Source organism: Podarcis vaucheri (genome assembly GCF_965113315.1).
Source record: "Podarcis vaucheri genome assembly, chromosome: Z".
Lineage (NCBI taxonomy): Eukaryota > Metazoa > Chordata > Lepidosauria > Squamata > Lacertidae > Podarcis > Podarcis vaucheri.
In genome coordinates this window covers 33,392,538-33,413,791 of record NC_138758.1, presented here as the reverse complement: position 1 = coordinate 33,413,791, position 21,254 = coordinate 33,392,538, and the positions used below count along the sequence as shown (strand labels likewise).

General features: G+C 47.4%; 1 protein-coding gene across 3 annotated transcripts in view; it reads left to right on the top strand.

Annotated features, from left to right (window-relative positions):
- SNAPC4 (small nuclear RNA activating complex polypeptide 4) overlaps positions 1 to 20,474 on the top strand; it is a 31,771-nt gene extending 11,297 nt beyond the window's left edge. For all 3 annotated transcript variants that reach the window (XM_082208152.1, XM_082208153.1, XM_082208154.1), the window contains 17 exons: positions 27 to 131; positions 1,050 to 1,122; positions 1,292 to 1,456; positions 2,477 to 2,624; positions 3,030 to 3,136; positions 4,165 to 4,259; positions 4,434 to 4,528; positions 7,297 to 7,382; positions 9,013 to 9,444; positions 10,833 to 10,925; positions 12,053 to 12,281; positions 13,099 to 13,169; positions 14,666 to 14,773; positions 16,079 to 16,103; positions 17,189 to 18,783; positions 19,136 to 19,260; positions 20,142 to 20,474. In XM_082208152.1, the coding sequence (XP_082064278.1) occupies positions 27 to 131; positions 1,050 to 1,122; positions 1,292 to 1,456; positions 2,477 to 2,624; positions 3,030 to 3,136; positions 4,165 to 4,259; positions 4,434 to 4,528; positions 7,297 to 7,382; positions 9,013 to 9,444; positions 10,833 to 10,925; positions 12,053 to 12,281; positions 13,099 to 13,169; positions 14,666 to 14,773; positions 16,079 to 16,103; positions 17,189 to 18,783; positions 19,136 to 19,246 (3,538 nt within the window). In that variant the 3' untranslated portion in view covers positions 19,247 to 19,260; positions 20,142 to 20,474. The remainder of the gene's footprint in view (positions 1 to 26; positions 132 to 1,049; positions 1,123 to 1,291; positions 1,457 to 2,476; positions 2,625 to 3,029; positions 3,137 to 4,164; positions 4,260 to 4,433; positions 4,529 to 7,296; positions 7,383 to 9,012; positions 9,445 to 10,832; positions 10,926 to 12,052; positions 12,282 to 13,098; positions 13,170 to 14,665; positions 14,774 to 16,078; positions 16,104 to 17,188; positions 18,784 to 19,135; positions 19,261 to 20,141) is intronic.
- Positions 20,475 to 21,254: the final 780 nt, after the last annotated feature.

The window sequence follows — 21,254 nt, the reverse complement described above, 5'->3', positions numbered from 1 at the left end:
AATGTTTTGGAAATGTTTCTGACCAGGCTCGACTATCTCAATGAGAAGCGGGATAAATTGGAGGATGAGATGGGGAGGCAGATTTTGTGGAAGCAGATCCAGGAAACAACACAGGAAATAGAAGATATCAAGTAAGAAGCCCGCTAATTATTATTTTCATAATTATTTATATCCTGTCTTTTCCCCAGACGGCTTACATAATTTAAAATGACACAGGCAAAATACTAAAAACGAAAAACGTATGAAATATATTTGTCAAGACGTAATTGAATTGTGATAGAAATAAAACAATACAAAAAACAAATTTCTTAAAACACAAACAGTAAAAATAGCACAGCATTATTTAAAAGCCCTTCCATTTTTTAAAAAACAAAAAACCAACAGTCAGTTAGCAAAGGCTTGTCGAATTATCTTCACCTGCTAGCAGGAAAACAAGAAGGAGGGATGTTGTCTATTTTCTCTAGGAAAATTATTAACAAATTTATCAAGGGACATTATTAAATTTGTTTATGTTACCTGCCTTCCATTTTATGAGGCCTGCTGAAATTCTCTAGATGGCACTGACCCTAAATGACTCCCTGTGCCTAAGCATGCTGTTTGTTGAAGCAGAAAAACTGGCAAAATATACAAGGGTTAAGTATTATTCTTTTAATGAGTCAACACCTTTAGTAGCACCATCACTTGTGCCCCAGACTTATGCCAATGAGCGATTGGTTGTGACTGTAGCACACTGTGATCATCCCTAAACCTAACTAGATATAATTATTATTATGTAAGAATTCTGCCTCTGTATTTAGCTAGGTTGCAGATCTTGTCTAGTTTCTCTAGGAAGGGAGTTCCAAAGCCTGGGAACAGCTGCCATAAATACGGCCCTCTTCTGCGGCTCCACCAAGTGGGAAGTTGGGCCTGTGAGGGTGCCAGAACTGAGAGCTAAGGTCCCATCTTGCAGCGCTTAGTGAGAGAGCAAGAGGGCAGTAGCACAGCTCACCCTGCTCCCTTGGGTGCTGGTTTCTTCCCTAAATGTCACTTCTGTCTCTTGCGGAGTCTAGCCAATTGCCGGAGGGATCTTTGTTGGGGAACAGGTTGGATGAGCACGACTGGGAGAAGATCGCCAACATAAATGTGAGTCGTGGTGGGCAGGGGTGAGGTGGGCTCCCCTTCATTGCTTAAAAATTGTTTGTGATGGTGCAGCTATGGAAGGAGGGTGGCCCCTTGCGCTTCATGTGGCCTGTGGCCTTTTTATTCATGGTGCAGGCTGTGTGGTCCCTTTTACTCTCCCGCATCTCCCTAGTTTGAAGGAACCCGCAATGCGAAGGAGTTGAGGAAGTACTGGCAGAACTTCGAGCACCCCAGCATCAGCAAGAGGGAGTGGAATGAGGAGGAGGTCGAAAAGATGAAGGAAATTGCCACCAGGCACAACTGCCAGGACTGGGAAGCCATCGCCCTGGAGTTGGGGGTGAGGCCCATGGATCGGGCTCTTGACTAGGGGTGGGAAGGGAGTCTGGGAAAGGCACTGATGCTGCTGTGTGAATATTAGTCATTGTTATTTATTTAGAGCAGTGGTTCCCAAACATTTTAGGGCCCCATCCCCTTGGTTCCACAAACACATCCCCAGTGCTCCCCACCCTACGCTTGTAAAAAGCATTACAGTGGTACCTCGGGTTAAGAACTTAATTCATTCTGGAGGTCCGTTCTTAACCTGAGGTACCACTTTAGCTAATGGGGCCTCCGGCTGCCGCCGCGCTGCCACTGGAGCACAATTTCTGTTCTCATCCTGAAGCAAAGTTCTTAACCCAAGGTACTATTTCTGTGTCTGTAACCTGAAGTGCCTGTAACCTGAGGTACCACTGTATTCAGAATAGTGTTGTGCTATGCCTACTCAGGAATAATACACAATAAAACTCAAAACAGTCCTAGTTAAATGCACATTCATTTAAAATCCAGTTAAAGCTATTCAGTTTAATTAATTCAAGAAAACTGATGCAGTTGATCCAGTGATACTAGTCTGATTGTTATTTACACACCCTGCTGTCCCCTTGCCTATTAGTGCCCTCCTGTGGAATCCTATTCCCCACCCCCACCCCCAAGGCATTAAGGCAATTCATCCAGATAGGGAGTAGATCAGTGATCAAAGAACTAATCTTAGAACATAAACAATGGTCTTTAGAAATTAAGTGGGGAGGTTAGCAGTTGCTAAAAGTTTGGATTAAGTAACCTTTTTAAGGTTGGTGCCTGGCAGTTTTGTGAGGGGAAGGCATTCCACAAGTGGAAGAGCACCCCTAGTACTATGTTGATGCTTGGCCTATTTTCCTGCAATGCCCTCTTAATGTGCTTTTTGCACCTGACTCTTTCTCCCTGAGAAGGCCAACTTGGGGAACTCTTAACGTGGATAGCTGCTCCACCTGTGCCTCCTCTTTCCCCTCACACAGCCTCTTCCTCTCCTCACCCCTCCTCTTTGCTTTCCTGTACTCTCCAGACACAGCGCACAGCTTTCCAATGCCTGCAGAAGTTCCAGGCCTCCAACAAGGAATTCAAGAAGAGTGAGTGGAGCCCAGAAGAGGACCAGATACTCCTGCAGCTGGTCCAAGAAATGAGGGTTGGGAAGCACATTCCATACCGGAAAAGTGAGTAGTGTCCCTGGGGGAAAGACCCTCTTCCTCGCAATGCCAGTACCTCCCCTTTTTTCATAGCTTTCCATGTCAAGACTGTGGCCTAGCTGTTCCTGGATGAGGATAGCCTGACTGCTGTAGTCCATGCGTTTGTAACCTTGAGGAAGGACTACTTCAGTGTATTCTGTGTGGGGCTGCTCTTGGTTCTGGTTTGGAAGTTCCAGCTGGGGCATAATGCTGTGACTAGACTGAAGACAGGAGCTTCTGGCTGAGAACATGGAACACCCTTGTTAAAACAGCTGCATTGGCTGCCCATCTCCTAGCAAGCCAAGTTCAATGACCTTGTATTACTTTGCAAAACCCTGAACAGCTTGATGACAATGAGAAACCAATGAGACACCCTCTTCTATCCATCTACAGTTGCCTATTATATGGAGGGCAGGGACTCCGCCCAGCTGATCTATAGGTGGACCAAGAGAGTGGACCCCAACTTGAAGCGAGGAGCCTGGACTCCAGAGGAAGATGCTGTAAGGCCCTTTCCTGTTGCCTTGGGGGGGGTGGGGATTAGTGTAAACCTAATAAGCTGATATTTGGTCCATAAAGCTCAGTATTGCCCACATTGACTGGCAGCAGCAACGACTCTCCTAATAGTTCAGTCAGGGGGTTGCTTCCCAGCCCTACTTGGAGATTGAACCTGGGACCTTCTGCATGCCAGTCAGGTGCTCTGTCACTGAACTATAGCCATTTCCCTTTAACATAAAGTTAGATACTAGTCCTCAAGGTTCTGAACAAAGGACTGAATTAAATAGGAATATATGGGAAAGTGCTTTATACTGAGATGGATGAGAGAGATATACTGATGGGTCTTCAGAGACAGCAAATACTATAGATCCTTCAAATTTATTGGAGAAATGTTAAATTAAATATCCTCTCCACAAGCATTCCTGTATGGAAGGTGGAGCAAAAGCATTTTCTGTCTCATTCAGAAAGGGAGCCTAGTCTCACCGAGATTGGGTGGGTAAGGCTTTCTGATCGAGCAACGATCATCTAGCATCACTATGGGATTTCCATTGTTTCCATTGTTGTTTCCATTGCTGAGCTACTACTAATCGATAATAAAAAGTGTACAAGGTCTTTGTATTTTAGACTATTGTGTGGGCTCAAGTCCAGTGATAACAGAGCAGGTGATACTGGAAACATTATGGGAAACACTTTCCTTAAAAAGGTAGACTGATTTAGAGCCCTGCCAGGCATGGAAAGAGCAGCTTTCCTCTCCACAGATAGGCATTGACACTTCCAGCACTGTTGTCTGCCTCCTTGCCCTAGGTCATCCCACCACTCACATTAGGAACTGTGGCTCTAACCACTACACCACCACTACCTCTCTCCAGCATAGAAGAGAGACATTAGTGCTTATTTAGACTGCACGTCTAATGCATTTCTGTGTTTTTCAATGCAAGTTGCTCAAATACCTTTTAGGTAGCAAGTGACCACTAAGCTTAAATAATAATAAATGTCAAGTGAAGAATAGGTTTTTGTGTGTCCCCTCCCACAGGTGTTGCTGAAGGCTGTTGCTAAATACGGAGCACAGGACTGGTACAAGATTCGGATGGAGGTGCCCGGCAGGAATGATATCCAGTGCCGAGACAGGTCAGTGTCCCCTTCCCTCACATGGAAGAAGGAACAAGCTTGTTTCTGCTGCTCCAGAGGGTAGGGTTCAGACTGACAGATTGATTGACTGAGTTGAGGTGCAGTGGCCTGAGGACAGAAGGAGTGTAACACTGCAACATCTTTTTTTTCTTGCCCCCCCCCCAATTGCTGCAGGTATTTGCATGCCCTGCACTGTGACATCAAGAAGGGCAAATGGAGTGAGGAGGAGGAAATGAAGCTCATCGAGCTGACTGAGAAATATGGTGTGGGTAAGGCGGCTCTTCCTTGCAGGGAGTTGGACTAGATGACCCTTAGGTGTACCTTCCAGCTCCACAATTCTATGATTCTATTACCTTGGAAAGTGACAGACTCTTTTTCCTTGGGTAATTTTAAAACTTGGGGCACAGAAATTGTAGTGTCTGGGATTTCATGGCTAGTGTGCAATCTGAATGTCAAGTAAACTTTATTGGCATCACATAGGAACATTCAGAATACATTCAGAATAAATAGGCCAGTGCGATCTCATCGCCATTTCAACAGTACAGTCATTTACCAAAGGGAAGAAGAGATGAGCGATCTCTTTCATCTCTGTGGGTCTCCAGCCAGTGCAGGATCCTGTAGCGTACTTCGGCGACATAAAATCAATAGAGGAACTTAGCGACTGTCTTGGTGAGCTCCTGGTCTCTCCCCTGTAATAAGAAGTGTATAACCTCTGTCTCTGTAAATTCTCCTAACCTCTACTTTAAGGCCTTTGATTTTGTTATCAGTCCACTCGCCAAACCCCGATTTCTTAGATGGCCTGTGCAAGTGAGAATGGGGCAGTTCGGTTATTAGAATGCCCATAAGCTCCTCAAACCAAGCGACTCTAGCTGCAGGAGAATGTTCACCACTCCCTACCGAGATCAAGTGAGTCACGCGATCAGAATACACCAAGATTTGGAAAGATGATAGAGTATGCTCGTTAACTCGAATCCTTATGTACTGAGGACATGTACCTGGAGGAGTGGATTGATTAAATTTTATGGCACTCTCGATGGAAGGACAAATTTACATTGAAGGGAGAGATGGTCACTAAGCATAGGATCGCCTATGTGGAACCCAATCACATGGGGCAGCAATTTAGTGGGGACCAGAATATAGTCTACCACACTATTTCCTTGTGGGGAAAGGAAGGTAAAGTTCCCATAGCCTTCCCAATCTGGCAGCCCACTGAGCCACACCAAGGCTCTGGTGGTAGACAGCTTGGTGAGCCGTAGGCCCGCCAGGTTGATTTCTAAGTCCCGTGATTCCCGTTCCCACAAGCAGAAGCCAGGAAAAGCCGTAGAGTCCAAGATCTCCCAGGCTTTTGTATATACTTCCCTCTCTTGGCCTAGGTGGGCATTAAAATCCCCTGTCAGGACAATAGGTAGATCGGGGCAAATGGTGCCCAAATTCTTGAGCACATGTGCAAGGAGATCCCATTGATGGTTCTTGGCTATGACAGTAGAGGTGGGAGGAATATACACATTGACCAGTAACATGACCTGGCTCTCCAGCTCTATCTTTGTTGCTAACAGTTTGCAATTTGCATAGCCAAGAGAATGTGTTCACATTTTATATGGGGGGCCACCAGGGCTAGCAAGCCACCCGAGGGCCTGCCTTTCTTGTGGAGTTTGACTGTCGGAACTGCAAAGGCGTTATAGCCGGCAAAGTCAATGTGCCGAGTTGACCAAGTTTCTTGTAGACAAACTATATCCTGCTCTCTTATTAACTTAACAAAGTCAGGATAGCATAACCTTGAGGACCATTCTGCCACGTTCCACGATAGCAACTTCGGGGAAGAATGTTGCACTGGGTTCCCCGCCTTGGCACAAGTGGGTGTCATTAGATTGGCTATCACTAGGGGCCCGGGGCGGAACCTATAGCAATTCCTCTAGTGCCTCAGGGGCGCCAGTTGTTAGACCATGGTCCCTAGTGTTGGCGCTTCTTGAACTGTCTGCTGTCAACTCCTTGTTCGAAGTCAAGTAGCCAATTTTGGGGGCGAGATCTCTAGGACAGAGCATCGATGGGAATGTGCATCCCAGAAATCGTTCCCGGGAGTTCTTCTGTTGAGGTGTCCTCTAGTGCCAGCATAGCCAAGTCAGCATTTACGGGGCTTGCGGGAGCTTAAATATTAACTTCTTGCAGATGGGCTTTGAGGCAGTCCTGGAACACAGGTGAGAGAAAAGGTTGCTTAACAGTTTGTGATACATCCGGCAGGTTTGGCACTATGTTATCTAACGGGAAGGTTTCTGGTTGGTCCTCGGCTGGGGGCAATCGTAGCTCAGCACTCGGGGTGACCGGCTTCCCAGTGTGCGTCTCCTGATTGAGTTCAGACAATCCCCCAGACATCTGTGTAGTTTCTGATCTTGCTTGCTCCTCCTCCATAACTGTGGGCAAAGTCTGTTCTATGGACAGAGGTGAGGATGAAATATCTATAGTGTCATACATGTTGATTCGGTGTATAGTTGGATCCAGTCCCTTGGTCTGCAAACGCCTTTCTTGGTTGGGTGAGTCTCTTACCGGGGATTCCTTCTGTAGAAAGACCAGTATTTCCTCTTTCCCAGACCTATCATTATTCGTATTCCTGCTGCCCACATTAGCAGGTTCATGGGGGTTTGTCCTAGGCTTGTTGAGGTCACGCATCTGAATAATAGTAACAATAGTTGTGCTGCACTATTGTCATGCTACATGTCCTCTCAGCCTGCTTCATTGGTGGTTTTTAAGCATCGGTTGGATGGCCATCTGTCAGGGATGCTTTAGTTGTGATTCCTGCATTGCAGGGGGTTGGACTAGAGGACCCTTGGGAACCATTCCAACTCTACACTTCTAAGATATACCAGGTGCTGGGGTCCTTTAGCCCTCTGGATGTTGCTTGGCCACAACTCTCATCAGTCCTAGCAAGTATGGCCTATGATCAGGGAGGAGGAGAGGAGATGTAGTTCAGCAGCACCAACAACTCCCCAGTGCAGGTGTTTTATGGTGGGTGAAATAGCTGACCTGCTTCTTCTTCCTAAAGGTCACTGGGCAAAGATAGCATCAGAGTTGCCCCATCGCTCAGGGACTCAGTGCCTCAGCAAGTGGAAAGTTTTGCTGGGCTATCGGGTAAGTTCAACTTCTAGGGTCCTTTTGGGATTTAGAAATGCTCCCATAAATATAAAAACATATAAGGAGAGCCACCTGCATAAGGTCAATGGCAGTCATCCAGCCCAGCATCCAGTCCTCACAGGGGCCAGCCAGATGCCCCAATGGGAAACCCCCAAGCAGAACCTGAGTGAAATAGCAACTCTCTGACTGTTGTTCCCCATTGTCCAGTATTCAGAGGTACAGTGGTACCTCGGGTTAAGTACTTAATTCGTTCCGGAGGTCCGTTCTTAACCTGAAACTGTTCTTAACCTGAAGCACCACTTTAGCTAATGGGTGCCATCGCGCCGCCAGAGCACGATTTCTGTTCTCATCCTGAAGCAAAGTTCTTAACCCAAGGTAATATTTCTGGGTTAGCAGAGTCTGTAACCTGAAGTTTATGTAACCTGAAGTGTATGTAACCCGAGGTATCACTGTACAGTGTCCCTGAGCATGAAGGTTCTGCTGTCATGACAGGTCACCTTAAGAAAAGCTTGGCTGCTGGATAAGGCCAAAGGGGGCCCATCATAGCCCATCATCCTGCCTTGAAGGTGGCCACCCGAATACCCCAATGAAAGCCCACAAGCAGGACCTGAGCACAGCAGCACTGCTCTCCCCACATGGGATCCCCAGGAACTGTTATTTAGAGGCATTTACTCTTCCAACAAGGGAGGTAGAACTTTCTCTGCAGTTTTCAAGGGTAGCCCCACATAGAGCTCATTTCAGCAGTTTGTTCACCCACATCCCTAGGTTACCAAGGCAGGGTGGGGAAAGGGTGCAGTCAGCTTGGAGGAAACTGCCTTATTCTGATGATGTCTTTGGACCATCTAGCTCAGTATTGTTGACGCTGACTGGCAGCAGGGGCTCCCCAGGGTTCCAGCCAGGGAGATCCTTCCTGGGATCTTTTGCATGCAAAGCAGATAAAAAAATTATATATATACATATATTTAAATTTATCACCCATATGGCTTGGTTTCCCTAGTCATTCTGGACGGCTTACCGCACATAAAATGCTCTACCACTGAGCTTTAGCCCTTCCCTGAAATAATAAAATATGGTATTCAGAAGCAATACTCCCTCTGACCATAGAGGCAGAGCATAGCCAAAGTGGCTAGTGGCACTGATAGCTTTTTCTTCCACGAATTTATCCAATCCTCCTTTGAAGCTGTCTATGTTGGGGGGCCATCACTATCTCCTGTTGGAGTTTAGTTAACTGTGCTCTGTATGAGGGACTCTACTCCATGAATTTATCTAAAGCTATGTGTGCCATGTGTGCTGCACAGCCAATTAAGAAAGATAACCGCCCAATAAGATCATAACTCTCACAGTTGATTGCATGTTTATTCAAAATCAGATTGAACCCATCTTGTTTAATTATTCCCGCAAAATTGATGAATTTGATTCAGGGGCGCCAGCTTTTAAAGTCTGATACCCATTATTTCCACCTCCAGCTTCTTGCCTCTTAGCTCCCCCCTATGGTATCTCACTGCCCTCTGTGGAAATCGTCGCTCTAACCATTATGCCACCAACACCTCTTGAAATGTGAACTGGCCATTGCAGTTGTTCTTGCGATTAATCTGAGGTTGCTCTTTTTTCTGTCTCTTGTTTCCAGAAGAAGAGGCGGAAGCCAAAGCAGGAGGGCTGCACCCACCGAAAGCCCCGGCAGCCCCACCTCTGCTTGTCCAGCAGCGAAGATTCTGACCTAGAGCTGTCCCTGGAGGAGGAAGAGGAGGAGAGTGCGGAGGAGGAGGCAGCCAGGACCCACAAGGCCATGGCTGGTGGGCACTGGGAGGTGCCTAGCATTGACCTCTGGGTACCTACCAGGAAGGGCATATCATCAGAGAACCTGGCCTCTGTCACGCTGCTGTCCAAGGGCTTCAACATAGACCAGAAGCATGGGATGTTCCCCAGGGTCCTGAAGGCAGGGGAGGAGGAAGAGCAGCCCCAGAAGGCAGAGGCTTCTCCCCCTGCCACTGCTCCTCCCAGTGATTTGCCCCCTGCCCTGATTGGAGCAAAGGAGAGCTTGGTGGCGGAAGGCAGCAAGGTACGTGGGCCCAGGTTTCTGTTTCTTCAGAACCAGGATCTTACTTTAGTTTTAGGGGAAAGGCTGTATCTGGTAAGTGTCTGCTTTGCATGTAGGTTCAGTACCCAATGGTAGGGCTGGGGGAAACCCCTGCCTGAAGCCCTGGAGAGCAATTGCTGCTTGTCAGTGTTGAAAAAACTGATCTCGGTGGACATATTCCATCTGACTCAGTCCAAGGCAGACTCCTATATTTCTGTTCAATTCAGCCCATCCTTCAGAACCTTGAGGATTGTTATAGTATTTATGCTGAGAGGAAGGGCTGCACTTCAGTGCTTAGAGAATGCTCCCTGCCTGTAACCCTGGAGAGCCACTGCTAGTCAGTGTAGAGACAGTGCTGAGCCAGAGAGACTCAAGGGTTTGACTCCGTAGAAAGCAGCTTCCTTTGTTCCTCAGAGCCACGAGGATTAGAAACTTACTTCATGTTAAAGGGAAACGACCAGCTTTGTATATATATGAAGCAAAGTTCCTTCTGCATCTGTTCATTGCTCAAGAAAAGGCAGAGGGAGAAACTTCTTTCCAGTACCTCGTCCTGTATGAAATCAAAACCAGACCTGTAAATGAGCTGGCTTCCCCTCCTGTGGCAAATCCCAATGACCTTTCTGCTATCAGGTAGGGAAAAGCTTTCTGCAGCTGGTCCATTTCTCCATTTCTTCCAGGCCCACAAGATCAGTTTTTGTGCTCATGTTATTATTTTCCTACAGAGAGGAGGGGATCTTGTCCCTCCCACTCACTCCACTAGGTAGGAATATGCAGATTCTGAGCTGCACTTACCCTGTAGTGGGAAGGTGGCCCCTCCAGTTCCCATATTGCCTTGCTCCCAATGCAGGTCAGGTGACAGGCCTCTGCTGTCACTCAGATTTTCCTGAGGAGATTTTTCTTCATGGAGAGTCACTCTTTATCAATACTAGGAAATCAGTGAAGTGACTTGTAAGAGAAAAGAGGCACACAATTCTGCCTTTACCAAGAGTTCTGCTATTGGATTTGGCAGATTGCAGTGGCTTAGAGGGTGCATTGCTAAGTGTTATGAGGGTCATAAAGGAATTCCATATCTATAAAAGGTGCCTGGAGGTTCTAGTCCTCATTAAAATATCCAATTATGTATTATTATTTTCTCTGTTATAACTGTATTCCAGAGTGATGGTACCAAGTATCCCGTGTAAGATTTTGGGCTATTTTCTGCTGAGTTGTAATGACAATTTGAGCTACCAACATCATATATAAGACCAATTCTTTTGAAAATATAAAGATTTTCTGTCTAGGACTTTCTTTCCCTTAAAAGAAAATAGATTGGGATCTGTGTTTGGCTGATGGGTATTGATGGGTGTTTCTCCTTCCTGTTTTGTTTGCAGAATCCCAGGAGGATGAAGGACTCCTGGAGGGTGTCTTTGGCTTATGTGAAATGTGTGCTGAGGAGAAACAGCTATGAGTTGCAGCGGAGAAATGTAAGTCTCCCTCCCATGGTTCAGAAGCTCCTCCTGACTCTTTTAGGTTTAGGATAAGGAACTTCCCTTGAGAGACAGTGTAGTGAAGTGGTTAGAGTGTCAGACTAGGGACAAGGGTTCAAATCCCCCCATTCAGCCATGAAGCTCACAAGGTGACCTTGGGTCACAGTCATTGCCTCTCAACCTACCTCTCAGGGTTGTTGTGGGGATTAAAAGAGAACTAGGACCTGGGAGAGACCAGGTTCAAATTCCACTCTGCTGTGACACTGACTGGGTCACAGTCACTGCCTTTCAGCCTAACCTATCTCACAGAGTTGTTGTGGAGGAGGGGGACAGAACCATGTATGCCACCTTGAGCTCCTTGGGGGCAAAGTTGGGATATAAATGCAGTAGATTAGATAGATCCCCATACTTTTCTTGCCAACATGTCTGATGATATTTAGAGGCATTCAGTTCAGATTGGCTGTTGGGCTTCAGAGTTAAGCTGGCATGATGGGGCAGTGGGCTTCATACCTTCCCCCATGTGAGCATGTTGTTGTTGTTTTTAAAAATATGTTCAAATGTCTTTTAGCGAGGCCTGCTTAGTTGGATGAGTTTGTTTCATTTCCATTTCCACCAAGATACCCTTTTGCTTTCAAGGCAGGTTTCAACAGTTTTAAACATACTGTATTCCAGAGTTTGTTTATTTAATTTATAACCTACTGTTTCTCCCTAAGGAGCTCAAGATGGCATACATGGTTCTGCCTCCCTCTTTTCTTTTTAATATTTACAATTAAAGCAGCTTAAAGAAAACACCTCATTGGGCAAGCAACAGCAAGAGGAACACACATCAGGCTGGTACAATAAAATTAGAAGACTGAACATACTTTTGCCATGTTTTTCCTTATTGGCATATGTAATCATACCAGACCTCTCTCTGCAAATTTATCCTTTTTACTTGGTGACCTGGAAGTGCGTAGTTTGTTGATCCGCTTTTATAGTAAAGCCACTTCCCAAACTTTTGAATGCTGAAAAGTGTTGGCTCCTTTCAGGTCTCTCTAGAAATGAGCTGTTGTGGCCCTAGTGGACCTGAGTATCCTTCGGGCAGAGGATAGGATTTACTCCTCTCTATCTCTCTCTTTCCACAGCAAGAAATCAACAGGAAGAAGCGTTTTGCCTTCACATCCCAAACATGTATTGCAAAATCCTTGGCACCAGCCAGCAGAGAAGGAGGCCAGCCCCAGAAGGGACAGAAGGATGGGATGTTGAAGACCACCCTTTCCCGACGGCTGATGGTGGCCGTGATTCCCTGGGCTGGGAGCCTGGTCCAGGACTGGGCCCAGCGCCTCAAGACAGAAGCTGCTCATAGGTCTAAAGGTCTGACCACCAGCAACTTCTGATAAGATTCTTCTTCTTCTGTATTTGACTGAAGAGTGTGTGTGTGCACAAGTGAATGATGGATACATGATGGTTAAGCCCTTTCTTCGGAAAGCTTAACTTCACGCACATAGCAAAACATTTCAGATCAAGGGGACAGAGTGACTCCCCTATAACTTGGATGAGTTCTTTTTAGAGAAAAGGTATATACAAGGCAACATGATAGAAGTTTATAAAGTGATGCACGGCATGGAGAAAGTGGAGAGAGAAAAGTTATTCACCCTCTCACAGTGCTAGCACTCAGACATCCAGAGAAGCTGAATGTTTGAAGATTGAGGACGGATAAAGTCCTTCTTCATGCAGCGCACAGTTAAACTCTGGAGTTTACTCCCAGATAAGGCAACCTGGATGGCTTTAAATGAGGATTGGCAGATTCATGGAGGAGAGGGCTTTCGATGGCTACTAGCCAGGGTGGCTGTTCTTTGCCTCCACTGACAGAGCCGTGGGCCTTTGAATATCAGTTGCTTGAAGCCACAGGAGGGGGGAGGGCTCCTGTGCTCAACTCCTGCTTGTGGGCTTCCCATAGGGGGGTGTGGGTGGCCATTGTGAGAACAACAGGCTGGAGTAGATGGGCCACTGGCCAGGTGCAGCAAGCTCTTATGTTCTTAATTTTTTTTATCCCTACAGACATAATATTTCAGTTTGAGCAATGAGAAGCATGGCATGAAGAGAGGAGGAGAATATACAAAGTGTTTTTTCTTTTTGGCTCAAGGTTCTGGTCCTGTTGATGGACTCTCACTTTTTTCTTTCTTTCCAGTGGAATTAATCTCCAAGCAGCTGCAGGCTGCCTGCCTCACAAGCACACCCCTCTTCACCCTCTTCATCCAGGTGTGTGTGGGGGGGGAGTTCTGTGGGAATGATGTGTGTGTCACCAGAATTAGTTTAGTGGAGAGTCTGGTAATCAGCTAAGGCTCCTTGATGTGTTTTCTAGACATCTTCAGAGGAAAGACCACTATGGAATGACAGGGCACAGTTAGAATCATAGAATTGTAGAGCTGGCCTGAGGGTCATCTAGTGCCATGCTACTGCATTGCAGTAATCCTGCCCAGAGCCACCCTGGGTGGGCTTGAACTTACCAGCCTTCTGGTTTAACAGGCAGGTGCACTAACCCATTGCACCACAAGATGTAGTCATTTCTACCAACTTGGATGGTGCTCAACCTTAGTCTATTTGCCTCTCAGTGGCTACTAGCCATAATGACAATGAATTACCTCCACTGTTGGAGGCAGTAAATGCTTCTGAATTCCACTTTCTGGGAATTGCAGGTGGGGAGCATTGCTGTTGTCCTTGGGTCCTGCTTGGGGGCTTCCCTTTGAGGTGTCTGGGTGGCCCCTGATTCAGGTAGGTAGGTGTGTTGGTCTGACACAGTCGAAATATATTATAAAAAATAAATAAATTGTCCAGTAGCACCCTAGAGACCAACTAAGTTTGTTCTGGGTATAAGTTTTCATGTGCATGCACACTTCTTCAGATACAGTGAAACAGAAGTCACCAAACATATATAGTGGGAGGGCGGGGTAGGGTTTTTCTCAGAATGGTAGTAGGAGATGCATTGACTCAATGGGTATTGGATTCCTGTCTCATTATATATGCTAATCATCTGCATACTATCCCTTGCTTTTTCTTGTAGGATTCACTGCAATCATTAACAGTCACAGGTTTACCATACCCATTGAGTCAATCACCCATGTCCTACTTCCCTTCTGAGAAAACCCCCACCCCACCCTCCCACTATATATAAGGGTCTGGTGACTTCTGTTTCAGTGTATCTGAAGAAGTGTGCATGCACACGAAAGCTTATACCCAGAACAAACTTAGTTGGTCTCTGAGGTGCTACTGGACATTTTTTTAAAAAAAATATATTTTGGGTGGCCCCTGTGAGGATAGAATGCTGGACTAAATGGTGCTGATCCAGCAGCCATGTGCTGACTGTCCAGAGGCAGTCTATTTGGATTCCTAAGTTTTTAAAAGGTTCTGGACCAGATAGCTCACTCTTGGCCTAATCTCACAGCCAGACTCTTCTAAGGTTTTATATATACTGACTCCAGTGTGCAAGGCAGGTCATGTCTCTGAATGCCAGCTGCTGGGAATGACGAGTGGGGAGAATTGCTGCTGTTATGCTCAGTTCCTGCTTGTGGGCTTCTTCCCATTGAGGAATCTGGTTCGCCACTGTGAGAACAGGTTGCTGGACTAGATGGGTCCCCTTGGCTGCAGGGCTTTTACATTCTTGCCATCACCAAGCGTGAGCTACATTGGATTATTTGCTTTCTTTTGAGCCTGCTTTTTCTCTGCTTAGTCTAACTCTGCCTGTGGGACTCTTGCAGCTGCTCCAGATTGACATCCATGGCTGCATGAAAGTCATCCACAGGAGGAAGACGCGGCAGAGGGAGCTGCTGAAGTCTGCCATTGGGGAGGCAGAGAAGACAGAGCAGGTATGGTTTCTATTTAATCATAAAAATATTTGTGCCATTTTAAAAAAATCTATCAAAGTGGTTTACAGCAAACAAACAGACATTAAACCACTCAAGAAAAAAACGCTTTGAAAAGTTAAAAACAGACCTCACCTAACCAGTGTGGAAGAATGTCTTCCTAATTGCCTGCATAAGCCTGGAGGAATGGTGAAGTTTTCAGCAGGCATTTAAAAGCTGGCACAGAAGGTGCCTTCTGAATCTCTAGTTGCAGAGAGTTGCACAGGACTGGGCCAATGGTACTCAAGTTTCACTTAGTTGTTGCTGCTGTCAAGTAAGCCTCACCAACTCAGGGAATGACTGACGATGCTCCTGTAGATGATCTCAGAGATCAAACTGTAATAAGGGTTAAGGCAATCCGTGAGGTATAAAGGACCTAAACTGATCAGAGCTTTATAAATTAATACAAGGACCTGGTTCAATGGGAAATGGGCAGCTGGTGCAGCCGTTTTAACAAGGGGGTCCCCTGTTCTCGACCAGAACTTCTCACCAGCCATCTGGCCACAGCATTCTTTTATCAACTGGAGCTTCCAAACCAAACCCAAGGGCAGCTTTATGTGATCTCTGCCACATCTCCTTTTCCAAGCTCTGCTGTGTCTGTATGCTTCACTGGAGGTTTTAAAGCAGAGGTTGGGTGACCATCGGTCAGGGATTATTGAGCTGTGATTCTCGCATTGCAGGGAGTTTGTGGTCCCAACTCTACAGTTTTATGATTTGTAGGACGTTTGAACAACATTGATTGCTGGAATCAGCTTGGGGGTTGTTGAACAGGGACTGCCGCACTCTTCATGGCAGCTAATATCATGAGTTTTCCAGATCAACTAGACTTTGGGTTGATTGCTTGAAGTTCTGTCATGGCTTAGATACATAGACCTGTGGGTGGTTCACCTGCTTCACATGCAGAAGCTCCCCAATGGCAGTTCCAGGTAGGGCTGGGAGAGACCCTGGCCTGAGACCCTAGAGAGTCTTGCCTGCCAGTCAGTGTACACAATACTGAACTGGATGGAGCAATGGATCTGACTTGGTATAAGACAGCTGCCTCCTTCCTATTTAAATCAGTACCACTACAGCTCCCATCATCCCTGACCATTGGTCATTCTGTTTGCTGAGGATGATGGACTCCCAACTTCCATCCTCAGTGGCCAGCATCTGGAATGCCCCTAGACCCATTTCACTGGTAACTGGGCAGGAGAAATTCTTGGAAAGGAGGTAGACATGGGCCAAAGCCACCTGCCACCCAAAGCAACTAATTGTTCCCTTCTTTTGCAGGCCCCCTCTGCACAAGATCCAAAAGGTATTTGTCCTTTTTTGTTGTTCCAAACTAGTCTCAACAGTCCAGCCAGTCTACACAATGGTGTTTCGGGTTAGGAAGAGCTGCCCATCTCCTCTTTTGCAAACCCCTTGCTTTGGCCTGGCCTGGAGTGGTCCATTAACCTGTTTCCTGATCAGGGGAGAAGAAAGTGGCTGCCATTTTTTCCACATGGAAAACACGGCCGTCGGAAGCATCCTTGCTGCTCTTTTGTGAATTTCATTCATATTCCACCTTTCCTCCAAAAAGATCAAGGTGGTGTGTGCAGAGTTTTCATCCCATTTAACCCCCCCTCACAATAATCCTGTGAGTTAGGCTAGGCTGAGAGGCAGTGACTGTGACCCAAGGTCACACCCAGTGAACTTCATGCCCATGTGGGAGATTTTAACTTGGGCCTCCCAGGTCCTAGACTGGCAAACAAAAACTGGAGAGTTGCTGTTGCGCTCTGGTCCTGCTTGTGGACTTTCTGTTGAAGCACCTGGTTGCTGCCATAGTCCCGTGTGGCCCAGCCATGGCAGAGCTTAGTAGCGGGAGAGGCCAGCCAACCAGCCAAGTCTCAGGGGGATATTTGCCTAGAGGCAGAGTCCGTATGCAAGGTTCAGTCTAGTCCTAAGGTCAGGAGTATCTCAGTTCACATAGTCCAGGGGTCAAGAAAGCCGAGAGTCCAAGGTCACGAAAAGCAAGAAGCAGCAAGGTCTGTCCGGGAACAACAAATGTTGTTTCCAGTAACTGACTGAGGCTGGAAATCCTGCTTAAGAAAGCTGGAGCCTGCTGGTTCACATCAGGAACAAGAAGGCTGATCAGCAGCAGGTGAAGTCACTTTGCCTCCTGCCTCTTCAGGCTGCTGCTCAGCGGGTGAAGGCAATTTCTGGTCCATGACACTTGCCCCTGTGAGGAGAGGATGCTGGACTATATGTGCCCCCTTTGGCCTAATCCAGCAGCCAGGCTCTCCATAGCTTCTTATGGAGCCTCCAGGCCCAGAGGCAGGCTACCTTGATCCCAAGGTTTTTAGGGCATTTGGCCACTGCAAGAACAGGATGCTGGATTTACATTCTTCTGTCTTTGCCCAGCCCAGTCCAGGAATGTCCAGGTGGCCATCCAAAACCCAGGCAAGAAGCTCATCCCCCTGAAGGCCAAAGAGGGGCTGGTTCCTGATTCCTCGAAGAGGGCCCTTTCCCCGCGTTGCCCAATGTCCAAGCCCAAGACCGTCTCTGAACTGCTGCGGGAGAAGAGGCAGCGGAAGGTCCCGCAGCTTCTCCTGCACCCCTCGGTAATCATTCAGCAGCCAATGGTTCCAGCTGGTGCCCAGGTGGCAAGCCAGCTGCCATACACCAGGGGGTCACCATTGCCAGCACTCCCTCCAGTGCACTCAGTCCCATCGCTGGGAAGTCAAGTGAAATCTCCGGAAACAGGGAGGGGAGAGGATCCCCCTGGGAATGGCAATCAAGACAGCAGGGAGGCTGCAACAGGCACAAGCACTGCCCCGCCTTTGGCGCACCCAGCACCAGCAGGGCAAGCTACCCATTTGCCCACCTCTCTGAATCCTGCTGGTATCCAGGGGGCTCTGTGCCTGCCTCATGTTGTTTCGCAGCAGAGCCCAGCCAACACAGTGCCCATAGCACTGGCGTCACCAGGAGTGGTCTCCCAGCCTGGGGCCAGTGCAGTCCCCGGGCAGCAGGTCCTTCCCATCACCTGGGTCTTGACCACGCAGGGCCTTGTCCCCATGACCATTGTCAGCATTCCCAACCAGGGAAACCAACCGCCACCCACAAAAGAACCACCCAAAAACCTGGGCCAAGGGGCCAAGTCATCTTCTGCTCTCATGGTTCCAAATGCTGCAGGCATGGCTCCAGTGGCCTTTGTGCCACAGAAGCCACACCCGGTGGCCACTTGTGACAGCCCACAGAACCACAGGGGCTTTCAGCAGAGTGGCCTGTCGCCTCCTCTCCTGCCTGCCACCTTGTGCTCCACGGCACCCCCTTTGCCTGACATTTCATTGGGGAATGCCCAGCCCTGTCCTGTTCACGTGAAGCCGGCACCCCTCCAGAACCAGGTCTCCGGAGACAGCTCCCACCCTGCCACTCTGGGAATTGTCCAGGACCCAGTAGTTCAACCCCACCCTGCTCCGCTGCAACAGGACAAGATCACCCCTGACTACAGCTTCATCTCTCTCAAAGAAGTGGCGGTGACGAAGGAGTGGGCCAAAGGAGGGTCAGCAATGCTGCAGCCTAGCCTGCCTTACATGCCTGCTTTCCTGTGTAGCTTGAAAGCCCTCTCTCTGCTGCTGCTGAACAAAGGGGCCCTGGAGCACAGCGTGGTTTCTCTTGTGGCCTCCGGAGAGGAGGTGGAGGGGCCTGGCCAGCCAGATCGCAACACCCAGCTTCGGGCAATGGTGCAGCAGAGCCTCCAGGACAACCCTGCCTACCAGCTCCTGAGAAGCCGCTTCCTGGCCGCCTTCACCTTCCCAGCTGCCCTTGCAGCATTGGCTCCTTCCAGGGTGACGACAACCCTATCAGGCAGCGAGTGGGGCAAAAGCAGCCAGGAGGAAGACTCGTGTGTGTCACTGTCACTGTCCGAGGAAGAGGAAGAAGAAGGTGGTGAGACTGGGGCAGGATCCTGTGGAGCAGCAGCGGGTGAGCCCTGGGAGGCAGCGGAGGAGCAGGAGGTAAGCCTATTTATTTTAAACAATTTATCCTTGAGGCAGGGGGTTGGACTAGATGACCCATGGGGTCCCTTTCAACCATACAGTTTTAGGATTCTAGGCTTTATATCAGTGGTTTCCAAAGTGAGTAGCACTATCTCCTGGGAGTTAGTGAGATTACTTTGGGGTGGGAGATGCTAAAAGGAAAGAAGGTGGTGGTGGGGTGCTGGAGGTGGTGATTTAAGACTCCTGCTAAGTGATTTTAAATCAGGAATTTGGAAATTAGTGTCACTTCATCAAGCCCATCCACCACATTAAGAATTTTAATAGAATTATATTATTATCTCATGCACCTCTCTCTCTTTCTCTCTTGCAGGAGGCAGGCGTGGGCAGTGCAGAGTTGGACCAGCTCAGTTCCTCTGGGATTCGGAGAAGCTCCCGGCTAGAGAAAAAGCAAAGGCAGCGGTGCGAGGAATCAGCTCAGTAGCTCCTTGGATCAAGGTACCTTCTCTTTTTGGCTGAGTTTTTTCACTTCCACCCAGAAAGCATGTACTTACAAAAGAGTGAAGCTAGCACACTGGAACATATTTGGCGTTTATCTAGCTCAGTGTGGTCTGTACTGCCAGGCAGCTCTGTCAGTTCAGGGTTTCATGCCTAGGGGTCCCCCCCCATTTCCTGTCTGGAAACACTACTGGTGGGGTTTAGCCAGGGACCTTCTGCATGCAAAGCAGGGGCTCTAACCCAGTGGTTCCTGCCTTCTGCTTTCCATCAACTCATCTCCAGAGCCCCTACCTTGTAAAAAGCATTATTTGGAATAATGGTTTGCACAACCCACTAGGGAAGATAAGGTTGGGATGGCCATTTGTCAGGGGTGTTTAGCTGCAATTCCTGCATTGCAGGGGTTGGACTAATGACCTTGGTCCCTTCTGATTCTACAATTACATGATTCAAAACAGTCACAATTAATTGTACATTTATTCAGAATCAAATCAGACCTTCAGCAAAACTGATGAACTTGATCCAGTGATACCAGCTTTTCAAGTCTGAGAGTCACTAAGGAGTCTTAGATACCACATTTAGGAACAAACTCATTGTTCAGTAAATTCTTAAAGCTGGATGACGTTTCCCATTGCCTGATTTAAAGTCACTTAGCAGGAGGCTTAAATCACCAGCTCTGGTGCCCTCTGCCTTCCCCTTGCCTCTTAGCAGCTCCCTGCTCTCCAGGGGGGTGTTACTGCCCACTTTGGGTACCACTGCTCCGGCCACTGAGCTACGTCCCTTCCCAGTGTTTCTCCATCAGTAACAAGTGCTTTGACCCTTCCCATCACCCTTTCTTCTAGCGTAATTCCAAGTGTGAATCTTTGTCTCTGCTTTTTGTTTAGGCATCTGCAACACCTCAGAGACAGAGAGGGTGGTCTACCTCAGCCCTACCACTAGCAATACTTCAGCATGCCACTTTGGAACTCTTTTGGTTTACACAGTGACTTATACTTATTTGTAATAATTTTGTGTCTGTGGTCCTCTGTGTGAGAGAGAATGAACTATCCTGTATATTTCTCTTTTCCAACTGATGAATGGAGTTTTCATTCACTGTGGGAGAGAAGCCCCCTTTGTTTTGGGTAGCCACAGATGTACTAGCCATAAAGCCCAACGTCATAAGATTTCTTGATGGCTGTGGTGGGGGTTTGAATAGTTCTCTATTGTTATGCCCTTTAAAAACACCAGACCAGAGGATCTTGCATTGCAGTTAATTGGTTTTGTATATTTGTACTGTTGTACATGTTTAATTCATTTTGTTGTTTTCCTGTAAACTGCTTTGAGGTTTTTTTTGTGTTTTGTTTTTTTTTGTTTACAATCAAGCAATAAATTCTATGAACTAAAAATAAATAAAAAATAAATCTTCCAGTGATTATTTAGCTGTGGTTTCTGCATTGAAGGGGGTTGGACTAGATGACCCTTGGGGACCTTTACAACTCTACAATTCTATGATTCTGTGATATTTGGACCACAGAAGTGGGGAGCGAGGAAGGTTTGTACGCTTTGTGCAAAAAGTTCTTATTCTTTTTTTCTAAAGAAAAAACCTCTACCAGGATTCTCAGTGGCTGTCTAGGGTTGGGGCTTTTGGGGTGTGTGTGTGTGATTCTCTACCTACCAGAACTGGAGCTGCCCCTGGGGGTTGAACCTGGGGCCTTCTGCATGCAAAGGAGCTGCTCTCCCCACAGAGCTTTCCTGTGAGTTAAGGGGCAATCCCTCCAGAAAAAGTTAAGATGCTAATCCTCGTGGTTCTGAATAAAGAGCTGTTTGAAGTGATTACATAGGAAACTGCCTTGCAGAGTCCATTTAGCACAAGGTTGGTTTTTTTTGCAATGACTGGCAGTTTCAGAGAAGTAGTCTTCACTAATCCTACCTAGATCCCGTTGATGGTTGAGCCTGGGACCTTAGGCATGCAAAGCAGCTGCTCTGCCCACTAGTTGTTTCTGAAACCTACCGCAAGC